Source organism: Schistocerca serialis, chromosome 2, assembly GCF_023864345.2.
Source record: "Schistocerca serialis cubense isolate TAMUIC-IGC-003099 chromosome 2, iqSchSeri2.2, whole genome shotgun sequence".
Lineage (NCBI taxonomy): Eukaryota > Metazoa > Arthropoda > Insecta > Orthoptera > Acrididae > Schistocerca > Schistocerca serialis.
Window position 1 is genome coordinate 872698236 of NC_064639.1, and position 22082 is coordinate 872720317.

At 39.4% G+C, this 22082-nt stretch overlaps 1 protein-coding gene across 3 annotated transcripts in view; it reads right to left on the bottom strand.

The window, feature by feature from the left end:
* The window catches only part of LOC126458195 (actin-related protein 2-B), a 66258-nt gene that overhangs the window by 27612 nt on the left and 16564 nt on the right, over positions 1 to 22082 (bottom strand). For all 3 annotated transcript variants that reach the window (XM_050095085.1, XM_050095084.1, XM_050095083.1), the window contains one exon: positions 19612 to 19747. In XM_050095085.1, the coding sequence (XP_049951042.1) occupies positions 19612 to 19747 (136 nt within the window). The remainder of the gene's footprint in view (positions 1 to 19611; positions 19748 to 22082) is intronic.

Consider the following 22082-nt stretch of genomic DNA (forward strand, 5'->3'; position numbering starts at 1 on the left):
TACTCGAATCTAAGCCACACCTACAAAATGAGACTCGAAATTCAAAGGGAGAGAAAAGTTTTAGGCCGCACCTCCAAATCGCAACAAAGTTGGTCCATTGTAATATCAGACAGAATTTAGGTCGAATGAATGACGATACAGCTACAGTAGTTTGGTTCGAGCCGTAAGCTTAGCAGTTAAGCTTTACCAGGTTGCCATTGCTATACGTCAGGCGCTCCGTCCGTATTTTTAGGGGTACCCTTCCTTTTTCACATGCTTCGTCTGGTTTGAATTCATTGCTTATTTCTCTTTGATCTGATAAGTGCCGTTCTCTTTGTTATAGGTGTTCACGTCACTCTAAGCTGAAAATGCATTACTATACTGTGTTATGCATTGTTTGTCACATTCTGATAGTGAGTGTTTATGGCCTGTCACCGCTCGCGGAATGGCTTGCTTCTGCGCACGCTACCGCCGCTTACAAATCTAAAAAAGAGAGAGAGAGAGATAGAGAGAGAGAGAGAGAGAGAGAGAGAGAAACGTCTCATTAGCGAGACACTGGCAAGAGACTGCTATTTGTTGTTACTTACACTGCTGCTTTCTTTGATAATGGTCAACAAGAACCAAATAATAGACTGTGTATGATAGAAGAGGTTTTGAACAAGAGTTTAACGAAAATTTTTCTCCGTTTGAAAACCTTTGCATACGTCTCTTTAGTACATTACATTCTGCACAGAAATTAGAGTCATCTTAGATTTAAAAATCTAGTCAATTTCCGTGCTTCATTTCTGACTGTATCACTATTAGGCATACGAATAATACGAATAGAAACATGATATGTATATTCTTCCGCGTTTGTCGTTGTCTCACCCTAGTTTCGTAGTTTATTAGGCAGACAGGATTTAAATGAGATAGCAGCAAACACGAAAGAATACATGGCAAAATGTTTATATTCATATTATTCTTATGGTGAAGAGAATACTGCATGTGATTAACAATTCATAAAAGTTCCTATTAGCAACCATTTCTTCTCACAGGTAGGAAAAAATTCAGAACGTAGAGTTGGCCATATTGACAAACATCCCAAACAGTCTTGCCAGTCAGATTTTCATAGTACATTGAAATGCTGCTACATTCGAAGATCAACAAAATGGAATTTGTATTTATTTCGTTGGATAGTGTATAAAAATGCAGTGGTCGAAGCTCGGGGCCGAGAAAAAAAAGCTTGTCTTCCACCTTTTTTTAAATTTATTTACTGACACAGAGGTTTTGGTGCCAGTGTTTATCTTTGTGCCTGCAAAGCATGCCTGTGTAGCGCTACATATATTTGATGGCAGAAGTTAGTTGTGGCGGCAGCTACTAACATTTTTCAGAACTTCCGCTTACTTTGCACTCGATTCTAAGCCGCAGGTGGTTTTCTGGATTACAAAAACCGGAAAAAAAGTGCGGCTTAGATTCGAGTAAATCCGGTAGATGAGAGAGATTATATTTGTTTCAGGTTATTTACTTTTGAAATTGTTATACATTTAGATCATGGTAGAATTTTACAAATAAAAAGAGAAATGAAGGGAGTGTAACTGCAATGACTTAAATGAGGATCTATTAAATTATTTTGATAAAGAAACGTAATTCAAAATGCCTCAAAGAGTAATAATAAATACATTAAACTGAAGTTTCCCAAAGCCTTTGATTTATGTGTAAATGCAGGAGGGAGAACTTAACAGCCAGTGCAACCAGAAATAGTAACAGAGGGAGTGAGCTGAATATGCTTGGCTATGTGTGACAATGTTTACAACAATTGTGCTGGAATGTCTTTTGTGAAGGGATTATTATTATTATTTTCTCTTAATGTTAGTAAAGTAATGAAGCTCTGAATGCCACTGGGCATAAGCTTGTCAACAAACACTCTGATAACTACTACACATATTATAACAAGTGTTTTATTGGTATGCATCACCATCATATACAAATTTATAACCCTTTATTGTTGATCTGTCTTTTGATTTCATTATTTTGAATTATGTAGCTATTTGTTAGCACAAAAACAATGAAAAAAAAAACCCTTCCACAATTCTTATTAGAATATTATAATGTTTTTGGAGTGCATTTGTGAAAAACAGTGCTTGAAAGTACAATTCAAGTTAGAGAAAAGAAAAACAGGATTACGGATAAGCTACTATGAACAGTATAGCGAACCCATTATTGTAGCTAAGATAGACATGAAGCCCCTGCTTGCCACAGTAGTACAAGTTTATGTGTCTACTAGCTCCGCAGATGAAGAAGACATTGAAGAAATGTACGATGTCATAAAAGAAATTATTCAGATAGTTAAGGGAGACAAAAACTTAATAGTCATCAGGACTGGAATTCGATAGCAGGATAAGGAAGAGAAGGAAAAGTAGTAGGTGAATATAGGCTGGTGGTAGGAATGTAAAAGGAAGCTGCCTGATTCATAAATGAATATATGTATTTGCACAGAGCATAACTTATCATAGGTAACACTTCTTTAAGAACCATGAACAAAGGTTGTATAAGTGGAAGACGCCTGGAGACACAGGAAGGTTTCAGATTGGTTATATAATGGTAAGACAGATTTAGAAACCATGTTTTAAATTTTAAGACATTTCCAAGGGCAGATGTGGACTCTGACCACAATTTATTGGTTACGAATTGTAGATTAAAACTGCAGAAACTGCAAAAAGGTAAGAATTTAAGGAGATGGAACCTGGATAAACAGAAAGAACCTGAGGCTGTACAGAGTTTCAGAGAGAACATTAGGGAACAATTGACAAGAACAAGGGAAAGAGGTACAGTAGAAGAAGAATGGGTAGCTTTGAGAGATGAATAGTGGTGGGAGGATCAAGTAGATCAAAAGATGAGAGCTAGCAGAAATCCATAGGTAACAGAATAAATATTAAATTCAATTGATGAAAGAAGAAAATATAAAAATGCAGGAAATGAAGCACGTGAAAAGGAAGACAAACGTCTCAAAACATTCTCGGCTGTTTCCCTGAAAGAATTAAATTTGGTTTTGTATATGATGTTTATATTTCAGGCTAAAATGCATAAAAAGACATTAAGTAGTTATAATCGATACAGCTGAAATTATTCTTCTAGTAGAAATTTATGAAATTACGAGATACCTGGCGTACTTCAAATTCGTATTATCAACTGCACAATCTAATGCTAATTATTGAATTTATTTCTGGATTCATTTATAAAATAATGATATAACTCTGTGATGGTTCTCCTTTTGTCAAGAAAGTATGCTAACTCTTTCCCTTCACAAACTCTTTGGAATATTGTGAGTACCACACAATGTAAGTAGTAGAGGGCATGCACCTGATGGAAAAAGCACATTTTTTTTTTTTTTTTTTTTTTTTTTTTTTTTTTTTTTTTTTTTTAATTTTGTCTACAACAATCTAATTGATGGTTGTATGAAAATGGAGATTGTGAAGTCAGTATGATATAGAAGAATGGGGTAAAATAAAAGAAAATCATTGCAACAGATAGTACTTCAAAGTTATTTAGTCATCTGGGACCCAGTAGGTCCAAATTTCAGCTGCAAGAATGCACCCCTAGACGCAAGAACTGCAGCCAACAACAAGAACAGAAAATGAAGATAAGTAAAAAGTCTTTTTGCTTGTGTCTCTTATGCCTCTTGAAGCTTTTGAAAATAATGAAGAGACTAAGAGAAATTTAATTGTGATGTGTGGGAGGGTAAGATTACACCAAGCAGGGATGGCTAGAGGACAATGGAAATAGAAGAGGACATAGATGAAGGTTAAATGGGAGATATGACACTGCATGACGAATTTGACAGAGCACTGAAAAACATAAGTCTAAACAAGGCTCTGAGAGAAGACAACATTTCATTGGAACTACTGATAGCTTGGGAGAGCCAGCCATGACAAAACTCTTCCATCTGGTGAGCAAGATGTAAGAGACAAGCGAAATACCTTCAGACTTCAAGAAGAATATAATAATTCCAATCCCAAAGCAAGCAGGTGTTGACAGATGTGAAAATTACCGAACTATCAGTTTAATAAGTCACAGCTGCAAAATACAAACATGAATTGTCTACAGACGAATGGAAAAAACTTGTAGAAGCTCACCTAGGGGGAAAATCAGTTTGGATTCTGTAGAAATGTTGGAACACACGAGGCCATAATGACCCTACGGCTTATCTTAGATGATGAATTAAGGAAAGGAAAACCTACATTTTTAGCATTTGTTGGCTTTGAGAAAGCTTTTGACAATGCTGACTGGAATACTTTTTTCAAATTCTGAAGGTGGCAGGGGTAAAAATACAGGAAGTGGAAGGATATTTACAATTTGTACAGAAACCAAATGGCAATCATAAGAGCTGAGGTGCATGAAAGGGAAGTAGTGGTTGAGAAGGGAGTGAGACAGGGTTGTATTCAATCTATATAGAGCAAGCAGTAAGGGAAACAAAAGAAAAATTTGGAGAACGAATTAAAATCCATGGAGAAGAAATAAAAACTTTTAGGTTTGCCGATGATATTGCAATTCTGTCAGAGACAGCAAAGGATCTGGAAGAGCAGTTGAATGGAATGGACAGTGTCTTGAAAGGATGGTATAAGATGAACATCAACAAAAGTAGAACAAGGATAATGGAATGTAGTCGAATGAAGTCGGGTGATTCTGAGGGAATTACTTTAGGAAATGAGACACTGGAAAGTAGTAAATGAGTTTTGTTATTTGGAGAGCAAAATAACTGATGATGGTCAGAGTAGGGAGGATATAAAATGTAGACTGGCTATGGCAAAGAAAGCATTTCTGAAGAGGGCAAATATGTTAACACTGAGTATAGATGTAAGAGTCGGGAAGTCTTTTCAGAGAGTATTTCTATGGAGAGTAGCCATGTGTAGAAGTGAGACATGGACAATAAACAGTTTAGACAAGAAGAGAATAGAAGCTTTTGAAATGTGGTGTTACAGAAGAATGCTGAAGATTAGATGGGTGGATGATGTAACTAATGAGGGTATACTGAATAGAATTGGGGAGAAGAGGAACTTGTGGCACTACTTGACAGAAGAAGGGGTTGGTTGGTAGGACACATTCTGAGGCATCAAGGGAACACCAATTTAGTACTGGAGGGAAGTGTGTGTGTGTGTGGGGGGGGGGGGGGGGGCAAAAATTGTAGACGGAGACCAAGAGAGGAATACACTAAGCAGATACAGAAGGATGTAGGTTGCAGTAGTTATTCGGAGATGAAGAGGCTTGCACAGGATATAGTAGCATGGAGAGCTACATCAAACCAGTCTCTGAACTGAAGATCACAACAACAACTCATCTGAGCAAAACTAACATCCCCAGCAAATCACAGTTTGAATTTCAGAGTAGTTGCGCTACTGATAATGTCATTTACACATTCACTCACCAAATTTTACAAGCATTAAATCACAAAACAGTGTCAGTTGGTATTTTCTGCGATATCTATGTGGCTAAATTAATGACAAAACGGCTAACAGCACCTGACCCAATTATTTTCCAAGTAATAATTCCAAGTATTGGACCACCTGACCTACAGATAAATTGTGATGTAACATGGATGACGATAGGAAAATGGATCACAGGTGCAGTAAGCAATATCCCAAAGATCAGCACCACAGTGAAGCGACAACACTGGATCTCTAACAAAACTTTGGCTTTGATTGAAAGGTGACAAAACATCTGACTGTCAGTCACATATCCAGAACAATGAGAATGACTAATGAAAAAACTGAATAATGAAATTAAACACACTTGCAGGAAATACAAGAATGACCGTATTAAGAAAATTTGCACAGAGCTAGAGCCACCTGTGATAGAACCACAGCTCAGAACTATATGACAAGGTGAAATACTTGGCACATGAGTTTTCATCCAGCAAACAGATTGTTAGTGACGACCATCACAGACACAAAAGGCACTGACAAAGTATGGAGTGAATATTGCTTCAAGTTGTTCACTGAGGACTCTCATCCAATATTAAGGGAACAGAACAGATACTGAACCAGTGATCCTTAGAAAAGGAGTGAAATATGTACTGAAAATGTTGCAGAAGCAGGGGTCATCAGGCTAGTGTGAAACTAGTGCTGATATCCTAAAAAAACACGGGTTACTTTGGTGTGGACATCTTGCACAGTCTATGTAAAAAAAAATTTAGATGTCTGGAAAATTGCCAGACTGGTGGTGCCCTATTTTCATACCACTGGTCAAGTAATGTTCTCCACTTGACTGTGCAAACTATCAAATGATAGCCCTTACCTCCCATGCCAGTAAAATAATACTCGCTATACTGAAAGAGGGGCTGAACAACTTTCTTCCACAAATAACAGATGAGCAAACTGGGTTTATTCCAGGCATGAGGATCAGTGAGCCGATCCTAAATATCCGGTAGACCTTACAGAAGGCAAGGAAATATAACATCAAGATGTTTATGTGCTTCGTGGATAACAAGTAAGTTTTCAACAAGGTGAAATGGTCAAAGCTATGGACTGTGCCCTCAAGATGGGTACACAGAGAAACCTGGTATACCTGATCCAGCAACTGTACTTTTCGAACACAATGACAGTAGTAATCAAGAACACCTTCTCAGGCACCTTTTCTACTAATGGCAGCAGGGGGTATGGTTCTTTCTCTCTCCACCATTGTTCAATGCACACAGTGAGCACATTATGAGGGATATTCTTGAAGACTGGTATGATGACATCATTGAAGGTGGCAGAAGAATTACCTATTTCAGGTGTGCAGATGAAACTGATAACTGTAACAGATGAGCATGAACTGGAAACAAACATTTGAATGTCACATTGTCAGAAGATGAGGTAATGAGAAGAACAATGATGGAGGGAAAAGTCAATGACTGAAGACCTAGAGAACACCCATCATTATGTGGATCGATCAGATTAAGAGCTTGGCCAGGATGGGCTTGCAGCAAGCAAGTCATCATGTCAAAGCTCATTGTGTGAATCGCCATATTCTCCTGTAGTTTTATGGTTTACCCAACTAATGGATAATGTTATATCTAACCAAAATACTGCAGAAACTTGTACCCAGTATTACGGACAATGTGCTCCAGGGACACTATTCTGACTATTTCAATCTTAGGTCCATTCATACACGTAAATGATCTTCCATCTCATATACAAGACGTACAAGACGTAGAATTAGTTCTTTTTGCAGATGACACTACAATTCTAATCAATCCAAGTATATAAACAGCAACAGAAGAATAGGTTAACAATGTTCTTAAAACTATCATCACCTGGTTTATTGCAAATGGTCTCGCCCTCAATTTTTTTTTTTAAAAAAAAGTGTCAACATATTCAGTTTTGCGTACCTAGGGATACTGCACCAATGATAAGTGTAACAATGATGAGAATTTAAACTGAAAAAAAGCACACCCAGTGATTATTGTGTACTGACAGTGGGCAAACAGTGTACGAGATTTTCAGCTTCACAGCTGTGTTTGGGCTTATCTGAGCATGGCCTAGAGGACTTTTTGGAATGAACTGTCACTGGCTATGAGAGCTGGTTTCATCGCACTACTCCAGAAACCAATCAAGGAAAAACAACGCGTTCAGTGAATCTGATTTAAAGAAGCTGAGTCGTGATAGGCTCCACAAAAAGATTCACACAATTACACACAATTATAGCTTTTGGGCGTTAAGGCCTTTGTCAACAATAGATACACATACACACAAGCACACATACACTCACGCAAACACAACTCTTACCCATGTCTGCAGTCTCAGGCAACTGAAACCACACTGCGAGCAGCAGCACCAGTGCATGATGGGAATGGCAACTGGGTGGGGGTAAGGAGGAGGCTGGGGCAGGGAGGGGGTGGGGATAGTATGGTGGGGGTAGCAGACACTGAAGTGCTGCAGTTTAGACGAAAGGCAGCAGAGAAGGTTGGGGGGGGGGGGGGGGGGCGGGGGGAGTAGTGGAAAGGAGAGAAATAAAAAGACTGGGTGTGGCAGTGAAATGACGGCTGTGTAGTTCTGGAAGCTGGAATGAGAACAGGGAGGGGGCTGGATGGGTGAGGACAGTGACTAATGAAGGTTGAGGCCAGTAGGGTTACGGAAACACAGGATGTATTGCAGGAGAAGTTCCCAATTGCGAAATTTAAAAAAAACTGGTGTTGGTGGGAAGGATCCATATGGCACAGACTGTGAAGCAGTCATTGAAGTGAGGGATATCATGATTGGCAGCATGTTTCCTGGCCACAGTTTTTCAGTGGCCATTCATGTGGACAGACAGCTTGTTTGTTGTCATGCCTACACAAAATGCAGCACAGTGGTTGCGGCTCAGCTTGTAAATCATGACTGGTTTCACAGGTAGCCCTGCCTTTGATGGGACAGGGGATTTAGTGACCATACTGGAGAAATGAGAAATGTCCTGCCCACTATCCTTCCCACACCTCCTACAGTGGTATTCCACCATCCACCAAAACTACACAATATACTCGTCCATCCTTACACAAACCCTGCTCTCAATCCCCTACATTATGGCTCATACCCCTGTAATAAACCTAGATGCAAGACCAGTCCCATACATCCTCCTATCACCACCTACTCCAGTCCGGTCACTAATATCACCTATCCCACAAAGGCAGGGCTCCCTGTGAAACCATTCACGTGACTTACAAGCTGAGCTGCAGCCCTGTGCTGCATTCAATGTAGGTATGACAACCAACATGTGTATGTGAGTCTATTTTTGATGAAGGCCTTAATGGTCGAAAGCTATGATTGTGTGCATCTTTTTGGTAGCAAATTTCCTTCTCTAATATTATTACATTCCGGCCTGGATTCTCCATTGTTTGATTTAAAGATGAGACTGTTCAAAAGGCTGGAAAAGTTATGAAAACTATGTTTCAGTAAGTGCAGTGCCTCATATATCATTTTTAAATAAAGATAAAACAACCACAGGAGAATAATACACAGAGATAACTAGTTTTGATGACAAATTGAAGAAAATGTGTCCCCATTTGGCAAAGAAGAATGTACTGTTTCACCACTACATCTACATCTACATCCATACTCCGCAAGCCACCTGACGGTGTGTGGCGGAGGGTACCTTGAGTACCTCTATCGGTTCTCCCTTCTATTCCAGTCTCGTATTGTTCGTGCAAAGAAAGATTGTCGGTATGCCTCTGTGTGGGTTCTAATCTCTCTGATTTTATCTTCATGGTCTCTTCGCGAGATATACGTAGGAGGGAGCAATATACTGCTCGACTCCTCGGTGAAGGTATGTTCCCGAAACTTCAACAAAAGCCCGTACCTAGCTACTGAGCGTCTCTGCTGTAAAGTCTTCCACTGGAGTTTATCTATCATCTATGTAACGCTTTCGCGATTACAAAATGATCCTGTAATGAAGTGCGCTGCTCTCCATTGGATCTTCTCTATCTCCTCGATCAACCCTATCTGGTACAGATCCCACACTGGTGAGCAGTATTCAAGCAGTGGGTGAACAAGTGTACTGTAACCTACTTCCTTTGTTTTCGGATTGGATTTCCTTAGGACTCTTCCAATGAATCTCAGTCTGGCATCTGCTTTACCGACGATCAACTTTATATGATCATTACATTTTAAATCACTCCTAATGCCTACTCCCAGATAATTTATGGAATTAGCTGCTTCCAGTTACTGTCCTGCTATATTATAGCTAAATGATAAAGGATCTTTCTTTCTATGTATTCGCAGCACATTACACTTGTCTAAATTGAGATTCAATTGCCATTCCCTGCACCATGCGTCAATTCGTTGCAAATCATCCTGCATTTCAGTACAATTTTCCATTGTTACAACCTCTCGATATACCACAGCATCATTCGCAAAAAGTCTCAGTGAACTTCCTATGTTATCCACAAGGTCATTTATATATAATGCAAATAGCAACGGTCCTACGACACTCCCCTGCGGCACACCTGAAATCACTCTTACTTCGGAAGACACCTCTCCATTGAGAATGACATGCTGCTTTCTGTTATCTAGGAACTCTTCAATCGAATCACACAATTGGTCTGATAGTCCATATGCTCTTACTTTGTTCATTAAATGACTGTGGGGAACTGTATCGAACCCCTTGCGGAAGTCAAGTAACACGGCATCTACCTGGGAATCCGTGTCTATGGCCCTCTGAGTCTCATGGATGAGTAGCGCGAGCTGGGTTTCACACGATCGTCTTTTTCAAAACCAATGCTAATTCCTACAGAGTAGATTACTAGTCTTCAGAACAGTCACTTTACTCGAACATAATACGTGTTCCAAAATTCTACAACTGATCGACGTTAGAGATATAGGTCTATAGTTCTGCACATCTTTTCGACATCCCTTCTTACAAACGGGGATGACATGTGCTCTTTTCCAATTCTTTGGAACACTACGCTCTTCTAGAGACCTACGGTACACTGCTGCAAGGAGGGGGGCAAGTGCCTTCGCGTACTCTGTGTAAAATCGAACTGGTATCCCATCAGGTCCAGCGGCCTTTCCTCTTGAGCGATTTTAATTGTTTCTCTATCCTCTGTCGTCTATTTCGATATCTACCATTTTGTCATCTGTGTGACAATCTAGAGGGGGAACTACAGTGCAGTCTTCCTCTGTGAAACAGTTTTGGAAAGAGACATTTAGTATTTCGGCCTTTAGTCTGTCATCCTCTGTTTTAGTACCACTTTGGTCACAGAGTGTCTGGACATTTTGTTTTGATCCACCTACCGCTTTGACATAAGACCAAAATTTCTTAGGATTTTCTGCCATGTCAGTACATAGAACTTTGCTTTCGAATTCATTGAAAGCCTCTTGCATAGCCCTCCTCACATTAAATTTCGCTTGGTGTAATTTTTGTTTGTCTGCAGGGCTTTGGCTATGTTTATGTTTATGTTTGCTGTGAAGTTCCCTTTGCTTCTGCAGCAGTTTTCTAACTCGGTTGTTCTTGTCCACTGATCCTCAACACTATCTGTACTTGAGACAAAACTTCTGTGTTGAGCCATCAAATCTGCTTTTTGTCGCTTTTGCTAAACAGAAAAATCTCTCTGCCGTTTTTAATATTTCTATTTATAGCTGAAATCATCAATGCAGTAACCACTTTATGATCGCTAAGTCCATGTTCTGCGTTAACTGTTTCAAATAGTTCGGGTCTGTTTGTCACCAGAAGGTCTAATATGTTATCGACATGAGTCGGTTCTCTGTTTAACTGCTCAAGGTAGTTTACAGATAATGCAATTAAAAAGATTTCACTGGATTCTTTGTCCCTGCCACCCGTTATAAACATTTGAGTCTCCCAGTCTATATCCGGCAAATTAAAACCTCCACCCAGAACTATAACATGGTCGGGAAATCTACTAGAAATATTTTCCAAATTTTCCTTCAGGTGCTCTGCCACAACAGCTGCTGAGCCAGGGGGCCTATGGAGACATCCAATTACTATGTTTGAGCCTGCTTTAACTGTGACCCTCACCCAAATTATTTCACATTTCAGATCTCCGTCGATTTCCTTCGATAGTATTGTACTTTTTATCGCTATAAACACGCCTCCCTCTTCACTGTCCTGCCTGTCTCTGCGGTATACATTCCAATACGAGTTTAGAATTTCAATGTGGCAGCATATAGCTCTAGAGTTGTCACCACAAAACTGCATGGTTTGCTTTACAAATTGCTGCCTGTGCTGTCTCCCTGATATTTTCGTATGAAGTATTCACTTCCAGGTGAAGAGCCTGCTCAAATGGGGTAGCATTAAATCAGGTGCTTATTTTGATGAGCCTGACTTGTTTGTCAGTTGCAAACACTTCACTTCATCCACAAGATGTGTTGAAGACCTGTCATTCAGGTATTCACTAACAAACCTTATTTCTTTACAGAACTGAACTTCCATGTATAAGAAAGCTTTAAATGACTGATAACTTCACAAATGAGTCTTAGATATTTGGCGTTAAGCATGAAAGCAAGAGAACATTTAGGAAAGGTTAGAAATTACATGAAATAGTTGTTTGAAGATGTTTAGTGTTCTCATTCTGAAATACCGAATGCATATAGTCAGGTAATTTGTGCATAGGGAGCTGTGCTGCCAAAACATATACACTGTTTCTAACTGTAATACTTGCTTAAGCTTTAACGTAAGATTATGCATCTTAATGTGTAGATCATGGCAGTATTTTAAATTTTTAAATGCTGTCAATAATTACATGAAATACTGAAAAACAAATTTTTTGAAGCCTTAGACAGGCAACCTGCACCTGGGGTGTGTAATGATAAACTGGTTTATTTATTTAGTAATAATGATGTACAAGGTTTGATTGTAAAGTTTTAAGAATGGATTTGCTACTGCTTACTGGTTTGGTGGGCATGTACACGGAGGGTGGGGAGTGAGTCATTGCCTTGTCCTCGAATGTCCTCTGACAGGAAATGGCATTTCCTTTATTCAGTTCATTGTGGCAGCTGGTTCAGTGCAGGTCTGTTAGGGTTTGTTGCCATATTCTGTCTGCGTGAAAATGGATGTAAAAACAGAGCAATGAGTTTGTGTGAAATTTTGTTTTAAAACCAGGAAATCAGCTTCTGAGATTTACGAACTATTAAAAACAGCTTTTGGAGATAACTGTATGAGCCAGTCAAATTGTTTTTGTCTGGTTGAACAGATTTAAAAATGGCCGCAAATCATTTGAAGATGAACCACGGTCCGGCTGTACTCCCACCTCAAAAACGAATTAAAATGTTGTGAAAATTCACGACTTAGTGGGCTCCGATCGTAGACTTACAATTAGGGAGATGGCTGCTGAACTTAAATTAAGTTTCTATGCAGTTCAGTCAATTTTAACTGAAGATCAGAACATGCATCGAGTGCCCGCAAAATTCATTCCAGAAGTGTTGTCAAGTAGACAATACCAACGTGAAGCGTGCCAAGAACTGATTAATCGGCCTAACGATGACCCAGATTTGTTAAATAGGGTAATTACAGATGACGAATCGTGGATATATGGATATGATCCTGAAACCAAAGTGCAGTCTTTGCAGTGGAAAACTCCAGGTTCACCACGACCGAAAAAAGCTCGGCAAAGTTGGTCGAAGGTGAAGACAATGTTGGTGATTTTTTTTGTAATTTTACCGGTATTGTGCATCATCAATTTACCCCAGAGGACAGACAATTAACAAGGAATACTACAAATGTGTCCTTGAGCGTTTGTGCAAAATGGTGCGGAAGAAAAGCCTGCATTGTGGAAAGTCTGGAGTTGGGTGCTACATCGTGACAATGCTCTGGCTCATCATGCCTTCTCCATTGTTGAATTTTTGACCAAATTCAAAATTCCTGTGCTTTGACAACTGCCATATTTCCCTGATTTGGCCCCTGTGGACTTCAACCTGTTTCCTATGGAATCAGCGTGTTCAGTCAGAAGGGGACTATTTTGGAGGAGATGCATCACAGTAGGATGTAAGTACCACCATTTTACAATTACAAGCCCATTCTTAAAACTTTCCAATCACATCTAGTATTTACTGCAGTTCGTAAAGTTTCTTATACGCCAGGCTCTGAGTATCAGATTGCTTTATTATGCTGAGATGGAGAACAGAATAAATTTCCTTTTAATGCTTGTTTCCTTTACTAAGACCACTCATAAGGTATTCCATATTATCCAAAACTGCAAGAGGACTGATAGCGTAGATTCCGTGGAGCTCCTGCTTTTCACAAATTGTAAAATTCACTGACTTTCAATGATTTACTCCCTGCTACACAAGTTTATCTCCTGAACAGTTTATTTTCACAAATTCATCCATGAAAAATTATGAAAAAACTGGTTTTGAGTAGATTTTTTCCCCTGGTTCGGTAATATCTAGTAACACTGTGTGGCGACCAAGTTGTACCTGTGACAGCATAATAAGTAAGTGTTCCATCTTCTGAACTACTGTTTCCTGGTACCCTTCCATAGGAAATACTAAATTATTCCCTTGGAGACATGCAAACAAGCATGAAGTTCATCACTTTCTCTGGCATTCAATGTCCAAAAAAATGGAGTGGTTCAATTTAGCTTCAACTAACCTGTCTGAAATGAAATATTTTGTATAGGATCTTAAAAACTTTAAAGACAAAGCCAAAACTTTCACATGCATAAAGACAAAGCCAAAACTTTCACATGCATAAAATCAATACTGCCTAATGTATAATACCATCAGCCACGTCACCACAAGGTAATGTAGTCAATTTTTCTGCTCTGGTGATGGAAACTGACAGAAGGCTTAAACCAGAGGCTCAGACGATTCTGCGGAGATCTGGGGTGCAAATTTCTCGACCTCCGCCATCGGGTGGCGAAATGTAGGGTCCCCCTGAATAGGTTAGGCGTGAACTACACGCAGGAAGCGGCTACAAGGGTAGCGGAGCAAGTGTGGAGTGCACATGTGGGTTTTTTAGGTTAAAGAATTCCCTCCCTAAGCCCGACAAGACGCCTCCTGAGACGTGGCAAGATAGGAGTAGGCAAAATGCAACAGGGAATAACAATATTAATCTGCAAATAGTAAACTGCAGGAGTGTGTATAGAAAGGTCCCAGAACTACTCTCATTAATAAACGGTCACAATCCACAAATAGTACTAGGGACAGAAAGTTGGCTGAAACCAGATGTAAACAGTAATGAAATTCTAATGGATGAAGTGTTTGCAACTGACAAACAAGTCAGGCTCATCAAAATAAGCACCTGATTTAATGTTACCCCATTTGAGCAGGCTCTTCACCTGGAAGTGAATACTTCATATGAAAATATCAGGGAGACAGCACAGGCAGCAATTTGTAACACAATCCATGCAGTTTTGTGGTGACAACTCTAGAGCTATATGCTGCCACATTGAAATTCTAAACTCATATTGGAATGTATACCGCAGAGACAGGCTGGACAGTGAAGGGCAAGGCGTGTTTATAGCGATAGGTAGAAGTGCAATAGTATCGAAGGAAATTTACGGAGATCCGAAATGTGAAATAATTTGGGTGAAGGTCACGGTTAAAGCAGGCTCAGACATGGTAATTGGATGTCTCTATCGGCCCCCTGGCTCAGCAGCTGTTGTGGCTGAGCACCTGAAGGATAATTTGGAAAATATTTTGAGTAGATTTCCCCACCATGTTATAGTTCTGGGTGGCGATTTTAATTTTTCGGATATAGACTGGGAGACTCAAACGTTCATAACGAGTGGCAGGGACAAAGAATCCAGTGAAGTTTTTTAAAGTGCTTTATCTGAAAACTACCTTGAGCAGTTAGACAGAGAACCGACCCGTGACAATAACATATTAGACCTTCTGGTGACAAACAGACCCGAACTATTTGAAACAGTTAACGCAGAACAGGGAATCAGCGATCATAAAGCGGTTACTGCATCGATGATTTCAGCTGTAAATAGAAATATTAAAGAAGGTAGGAAAATTTTTCTGTTTAGCAAAAGCGACAAAAAGCTGAATTCAGAGTACCTGATGGCTTAACACAAAAGTTTTGACTCAAGTACAGATAGTGTTGAAGACCAGTGGACAAAGTTCAAAACCATCGTACAACATGTGTTAGATGAGTATGTGCCAAGCAAGATCGTAAGAGATGGAAAAGAGCCACCGTGGTACAACAACCGAATTAGAAAACTGCTGCGGAAGCAACTGGAACTTCACAGCAAACATAAACATAGCCAAAGCATTGCAGACAAACAAAAATTAAATCCAAGCGAAATGTAGTGTGAGGAGGGCTATGTGAGAGGCGTTCAATGAATTCGAAAGTAAAGTTCTATGTACTGACTTGGCAGAAAATCCTAAGAAATTTTGGTCTTATGAAAAAGCGGTAGGTGGATCAAAACAAAATGTCCCGACACTCTGTGACCAAAATGGTACTGAAACAGAGGATGACAGACTAAAGGCCGAAATACTAAATATCTTTTTCTAAAGCTGTTTCACAGAGGAAGACTGCACTGTAGTTCCTTCTCTAGATTGTCGCACAGATGACAAAATGGTAGATCTCGAAATAGACGACAGAGGGATAGAGAAACAATTAAAATCGCTCAAAAGAGGGAAGGCCGCTAGACCTGACGGGATATCAGTTCGATTTTACACAGAGTACGCGAAGGAACTTGCCCCCCTTCTTGCAGCGGTGTACCGTAGGTCTCTAGAAGAGCGTAGTGTTCCAAAGAATTGGAAAAGGGCACAGGTCATCCCCATTTTCAAGAAGGGACGTCGAACAGATGTGCAGAACTATAGACCTATATCTCTAACGTCGACCAGTTGTAGAATTTTGGAACACGTATTATGTTCGAGTATAATGAATTTTCTGGAGACTAGAAATCTACTCTGTAGGAATCAGCACGGGTTTCGAAAAAGAAGATCGTGTGAAACCTAGCTCGTGCTATTCGTCCACGAGACTCAGAGGGCCATAGACATGGATTCCCAGGTAGATGCCGTGTTTCTTGACTTCCGCAAGGTGTTCGATACAGTTCCCCACAGTCGTTTAATGAACAAAGTAAGAGCATATGGACTATCAGACCAATTGTGTGATTGGATTGAAGAGTTCCTAGATAACAGAATGCAGCATGTTATTCTCAATGGAGAGAAGTCTTCCGAAGTAAGAGCGATTTCAGGTGTGCCACAGGGGAGTGTCGTAGGACCGTTGCTATTCACAATATACATAAATGACCTTGTGGATGACATCTGAAGTTCACTGAGGCTTTTTGTGGATGATGCTCTGGTATATTGAGAGGTTGTAACAATGGAAAATTGTACTGAAATGCAGGAGGATCTGCAGCGAATTGACGCACGGTGCAGGGAATGGCAATTGAATCTCAATGTAGACAAGTGTAATGTGCTGCAAATACATAGAAAGAATGATCCCTTATCATTTAGCTACAATATAGCAGGTCAGCAACTGGATGCAGTTAATTCCATAAATTATCTGGGAGTAGGCATTAGGAGTGATTTAAAATGGAATGATCATATAAAGTTGATCGTCAGTAAAGCAGATGCCAGACAGATCCATTGGAAGAAACCTAAGGAAATGCAATATGAAAACAAAGGAAGTAGGTTACAGTACGCTTGTTCACCCACTGCTTGAATACTGCTCAGCAGTGTGGGATCTGTACCAGATAGGGTTAATAGAAGAGAGAGAGAAGATCCAACGGAGAGCAGTGCGCTTCGTTACAGGATCATTTAGTAATCGCGAAAGCATTACGGAAATGATATATAAACTCCAGTGGAAGACTCTGCATGAGAGATGCTCAGTAGCTCAGTACGGGCTTTTGTTGAAGTTTCGAGAACACACCTTCACCGAGGAGTCAAGCAGTATATTCCTCCCTACTACGTGTATCTCGCGAAGAGATCATGAGGATAAAATCAGAGAGATTAGAGCCCAGACAGACGCATACCAACAATCCTTCTTTCCACGAACAATACGAGACTTGAATAGAAGGGAGAACCGATAGAGGTATTCAAGGTACCATCCGCCACACACCGTCAGGTGGCTTGCGGAGTATGAATATAGATGTAGATGAAGCGCACAGTGTAACTTAATTTTCCTGACATCAATTACCTATTATCAGCTGAAAACAAAGCGTGAACTGAATAAAATCTTTTCGGTTTTCATGCCATGCCAATTGATAAAGAGATGGTTTTATTCACACACTGAGGACACAAAGCATGAAATGTAATTGCAGACTATGTGCAGGTGCACGTGATTAGTACGGTGTTGTGAACCAAGCACAAACCACTTGACTCTAACTTGTTGATCTATCAGCTACACAGAACATTTGCACATCTATGAAGTGGCCTAAAAGGTACGTACACTCATATTCTACAAAACAGGTGGCTTTACACATTTGCAATAGTTGATTCTGTACGTTTACAGTGTGTTGCATGGAATGGTTAATTCCGTTTGCCGTAAATCATACATGCATGAAAATTAACAAAAGTTAGCACACAATGATTGCACGCTTGCAGCACAGTTCATACATTTTAGAAAATCTACTGGATTGTTGCATATGCCCCTTAGTGTTTTTCCCTAGGTTTAATAGCTGCGACACACACACAGAACAGAAGCTTTAGTGATAAATAACATTTTTCTTCATATTTTAAAACAGTCTACCAATGCTGGGGTAACTATTCTTTTCAGCAGCTGTTGAAATCACGTGGTTTTGAGGCAGAGAACTCGTAAAGTCGCATTTGGAGTGCATTTTCATCTGGAAACGAAGTTCCTTGAAGGTTGTTTGATAGAGAGCAAAAAATCTGAAAAACTGAGTGCGCAAGATCAAGTGAAATGTGAGTGCGGAATGACTTCCCAATCCAACTCTTGAATATATTTTTTCTCAGTCTAGAAGAATCTGGGTTCATGGAGTAGTATCACTTCACACAGTCTTTCTGGTCAATGTTATTGGACTGTGTCTGCAACATGTGTCAGTTGTTGACAATAAATGTAAGCAGTTATGTTACAGTTGGGAAAAGCAATTCACAGCATACCAAATGTATTTCTTGTGGATGCACACAGGTCTTTGTACAGAAAGTGGCTGCTTTGTCTGGGCTCAATCGTTTCTTTGTTTTCCTTATGTTACCATAAAGACACCATTTCTCATCAGCAGCAATGATACAGGCTATAAATGGTCAGTGTTGTCCAGGAGTAATTGGTGACAAGCAAACAGAGATACACATAGGGCAATCTGCTGGTTTCTGTGATTTTGGCTTAGAGCATTCGGTACCCATACACCCAATGTGTATGCAAATGTTGCATGATGGTGGAATGATCAGAGTTCATCACATTTGCCAGTTCTCTAGTACAGTGATGTGGATCATTGTGGATTAATATGTAGTCTTCATCAAACCCCGAAGGTTCCTGAATGTGGAGAGTCACTAATGTCAAAACAATCCTCCTTAAAATCAGTAAACAATTTTCTTGCCATGCTCTGTCCGATGGTATTATCCCAATACATGGCAAAAATGTTTCCAGCTACCTCTGCTGCTATAATCTCTTTACTGAACTCAAACAGAACAATATGTCAGAAATGTTCCGCTTTCTCCACTTGGCACTATTTTCTAGCCTATACAGTTCCCCAAACTATCTCTAAATGACAAAATGACAATATGTTAACTCAAATAACAATAGAGAACTACAAATAAAAAATGACAACACATAAACCCCTAACAACCGAAATACCAACATAGGAAAAAGTACAAACTTATACACAACATATGGCTCCGAGTACAAGTTTTTATCAATTTGAACATCTATTTATAATATCCAGCTCCATTTATTAGTTGCCCTTGTGCATATTGCTAATGGTGTGGTCAGCTCCTCTGCACTACAGAATTGCATGTACTGTATTGTATTTTATCTAAGCAAAAGCTTAGGTTGGGGGAACACGGGAGAGAAAACTTGTGACTTAGGGAAATGACTGGAAGCCTAAAATTTGATACTATCTTAACTGTTTGTTGTCCTTAAGAATACAAGTCCAATATCTTAACACTGCCCCACGTCATATGTCAAGGAAGAATGGTGTTAAGTCACCAGGTGAAAGAAGAAAGGGTAAGGAAGTTTATGAAAAAGTCATCATGATACATCAAACATGAAGGCTAAATACATACTAAAAAGTAAATAGACCATTATTATTTAAGGACAAATAATCATTCAAAGCAATACCTCTATCATTTTTTCTCTGTTCTTGGTTGGGTTCATTGGAGGTTCAGTCAGAAGAATCTTGCATTCTTTTGGGTTTATGTTCATTTTCTCTTCGCCAAATGTATAATCCCATACGTGGCACATATCTTCCCAGTTCCTGAAAACAAGAAAAATATTTTCATGATGCTATGAAACCACAAACTTTGCAGCCTTGCAGCTCTTCTTACGTAAGTAGTTATTGGAAGCCTCAGTATTGACCAAGTAAAACAACATATTTCTTAGCTGTAGAAAGCAATATTTTCTCATATAAAATACTCTGAGTATTACAATTCTAATACAAAATACTGACAGCTATAATTTGGATTTCAAAATATCGCCAATAACTTTTTTAAAATTTTTTTATGTTTCTTTGTTTTTACGCCAGCAGCAGTAGACGTAACTGCTTGAAATCATTTGGGCACTATAGGCCAATCAAAGAATATATTGTCAGCTCTGCAAGTCTCACTTGCTGTCCTTTATCAAAGATGTTCAAAGTAAAGAGGTTTCTCTTAGACAACTTGTTTTTTCTGTAGAAGAATTTCTATTATTGTAATGTGTAACCGATGGTGGGCAGGAATTACTAACTCATGTCTGCATTAAAAAGAAATCAGCATGTAGCCGTATTTATGAGTCATAAATTGACTCATTCCACACCATTATGGTTTATAGTGCAAATGAACATGAGACAAACTATTAACAAGTGCCATTTTTTGTTCACTGTGCTAAGTTTTCAGTCTCAAGACTTCTACACTGCTGTTATTTTATCATCTTTAATTTTACTGAGTTATGCATTAACCCACAACCATATGCTGCTAAAAACAGAGCTGAAACTGCTACACAACTGCAAGGAGTGTAAATACATTGATGCATAGCAACACAAACATGGATGCTGGAAAGGAAAATTTGAAACTTATAGGAAGAAACCCCCATGAATCAGCACAAGATCATATTCTCTGTTGAATAAAAATAGTGATATTAGAAATAATACAAGAAATTTAAGAGCTTGCTTTATTTATTACTTTTGCAAATTTTATGTTTTCAATTTCTTGGGATTCACTTAAAATATTTCACTGATTTTACATTACCAATGAAAACTTTTATCTTAAGTTATGATACAGTATGGTACTTACTACAGGAAATTCAACAACAATTTTGAAAGACAGATAGAAAATGAGAAAAGACCAATTATAATTAAAGTAATTAAAATAAATAAAAACAATATGAAAATTTTCTTTTCTGCACAGATTACTAGTCAAGCAAGGTAAGTAAGTAAATAACTCTTAAGACTTGATAAAAACGGGAAGGATGCTGTTTGGATTGTAGCTGTTATGGGGAATCTTAAGTAATGTCTGAAACTCTCCGTTGGTAAAAGTGTAGTCTTTGAAAGATGACGACGACAACGACAATGTAGTACATACAGACTTTATACGTTCTATCCTGGTACCTCTCAGTAATATATACCCTAGGAGACATTTCTATTAACAAATGATTTAAAATGATGAAAACAATTCAGGTGTATTTGATCTTCTATGAATAAGTGGAAATGCTGCTGTGTCCACCAGTGAGAATAAATATATGAAAAAGAATCCTTGTTATGTGTGCTGCAGCAAAAAAAGGGAAATTTATACATTTATGCCTTCCAGTCTGGCTCAAACTGAGTAATACTATTTCCACAACCACAACTCCATCCCTTAACTCAAAACTACTGACCTCTCAACCTGGACAATATGTCACTTGCGTCATTCCTGCTACCAACCCATCACTTGCCATTTGCCATGTGAGGGTGATCTGTGTGCAAAGCTCACTCCACGCATCCATAAAATACGGTACATCCTGTGGTATCAGTCAATGACTCCATTTGATTAAAATGACAAGGTTTGCCAGATCAAACCATCGGTGGCACTCATTCTTGTGTGCTTGCACTAAGGGCGTTTTTCTATGCAACGGACATCCCCTACCACCAAACAGAGTCGAGTCAAGATGGTGTACAACTGCAGTCTCCAGGACTGCATGTAGCCATGACAACACCTGACGTGCCACGCTGCACAGCTTCATGCTGCACACAAATGCATGGTGCAGAACAACACAGAACAGTGCACACCAGGGCAGAATCACGCAGAATTGAATAGAGTGCTCCTAGGTGTACAGCAATGTTGCAGTGTGCCCGTATCATAAAAATGCTGACCAAACATAGCCGCACACAAGTGAAACATTTCCTTGGATATAATGCCACTGTGTGGAACTTCTTCACTGTTGTGTAGCGCGGCACGGTTTGTGTACATACCAGATGTGCCCGACTGTGCTGTACCTCTATCCTCCGTTTTGAGCGGTACACCTAAGCGTGGTGCAGCCGGTGTGGATGCAGCTATAGAAGGCAAGTGCAGCAAGCTCCAGTGAATTCATGTGTATATGTGCCAAGTATTTATTTGCTACAATCTGGCCACTTCTCCAAG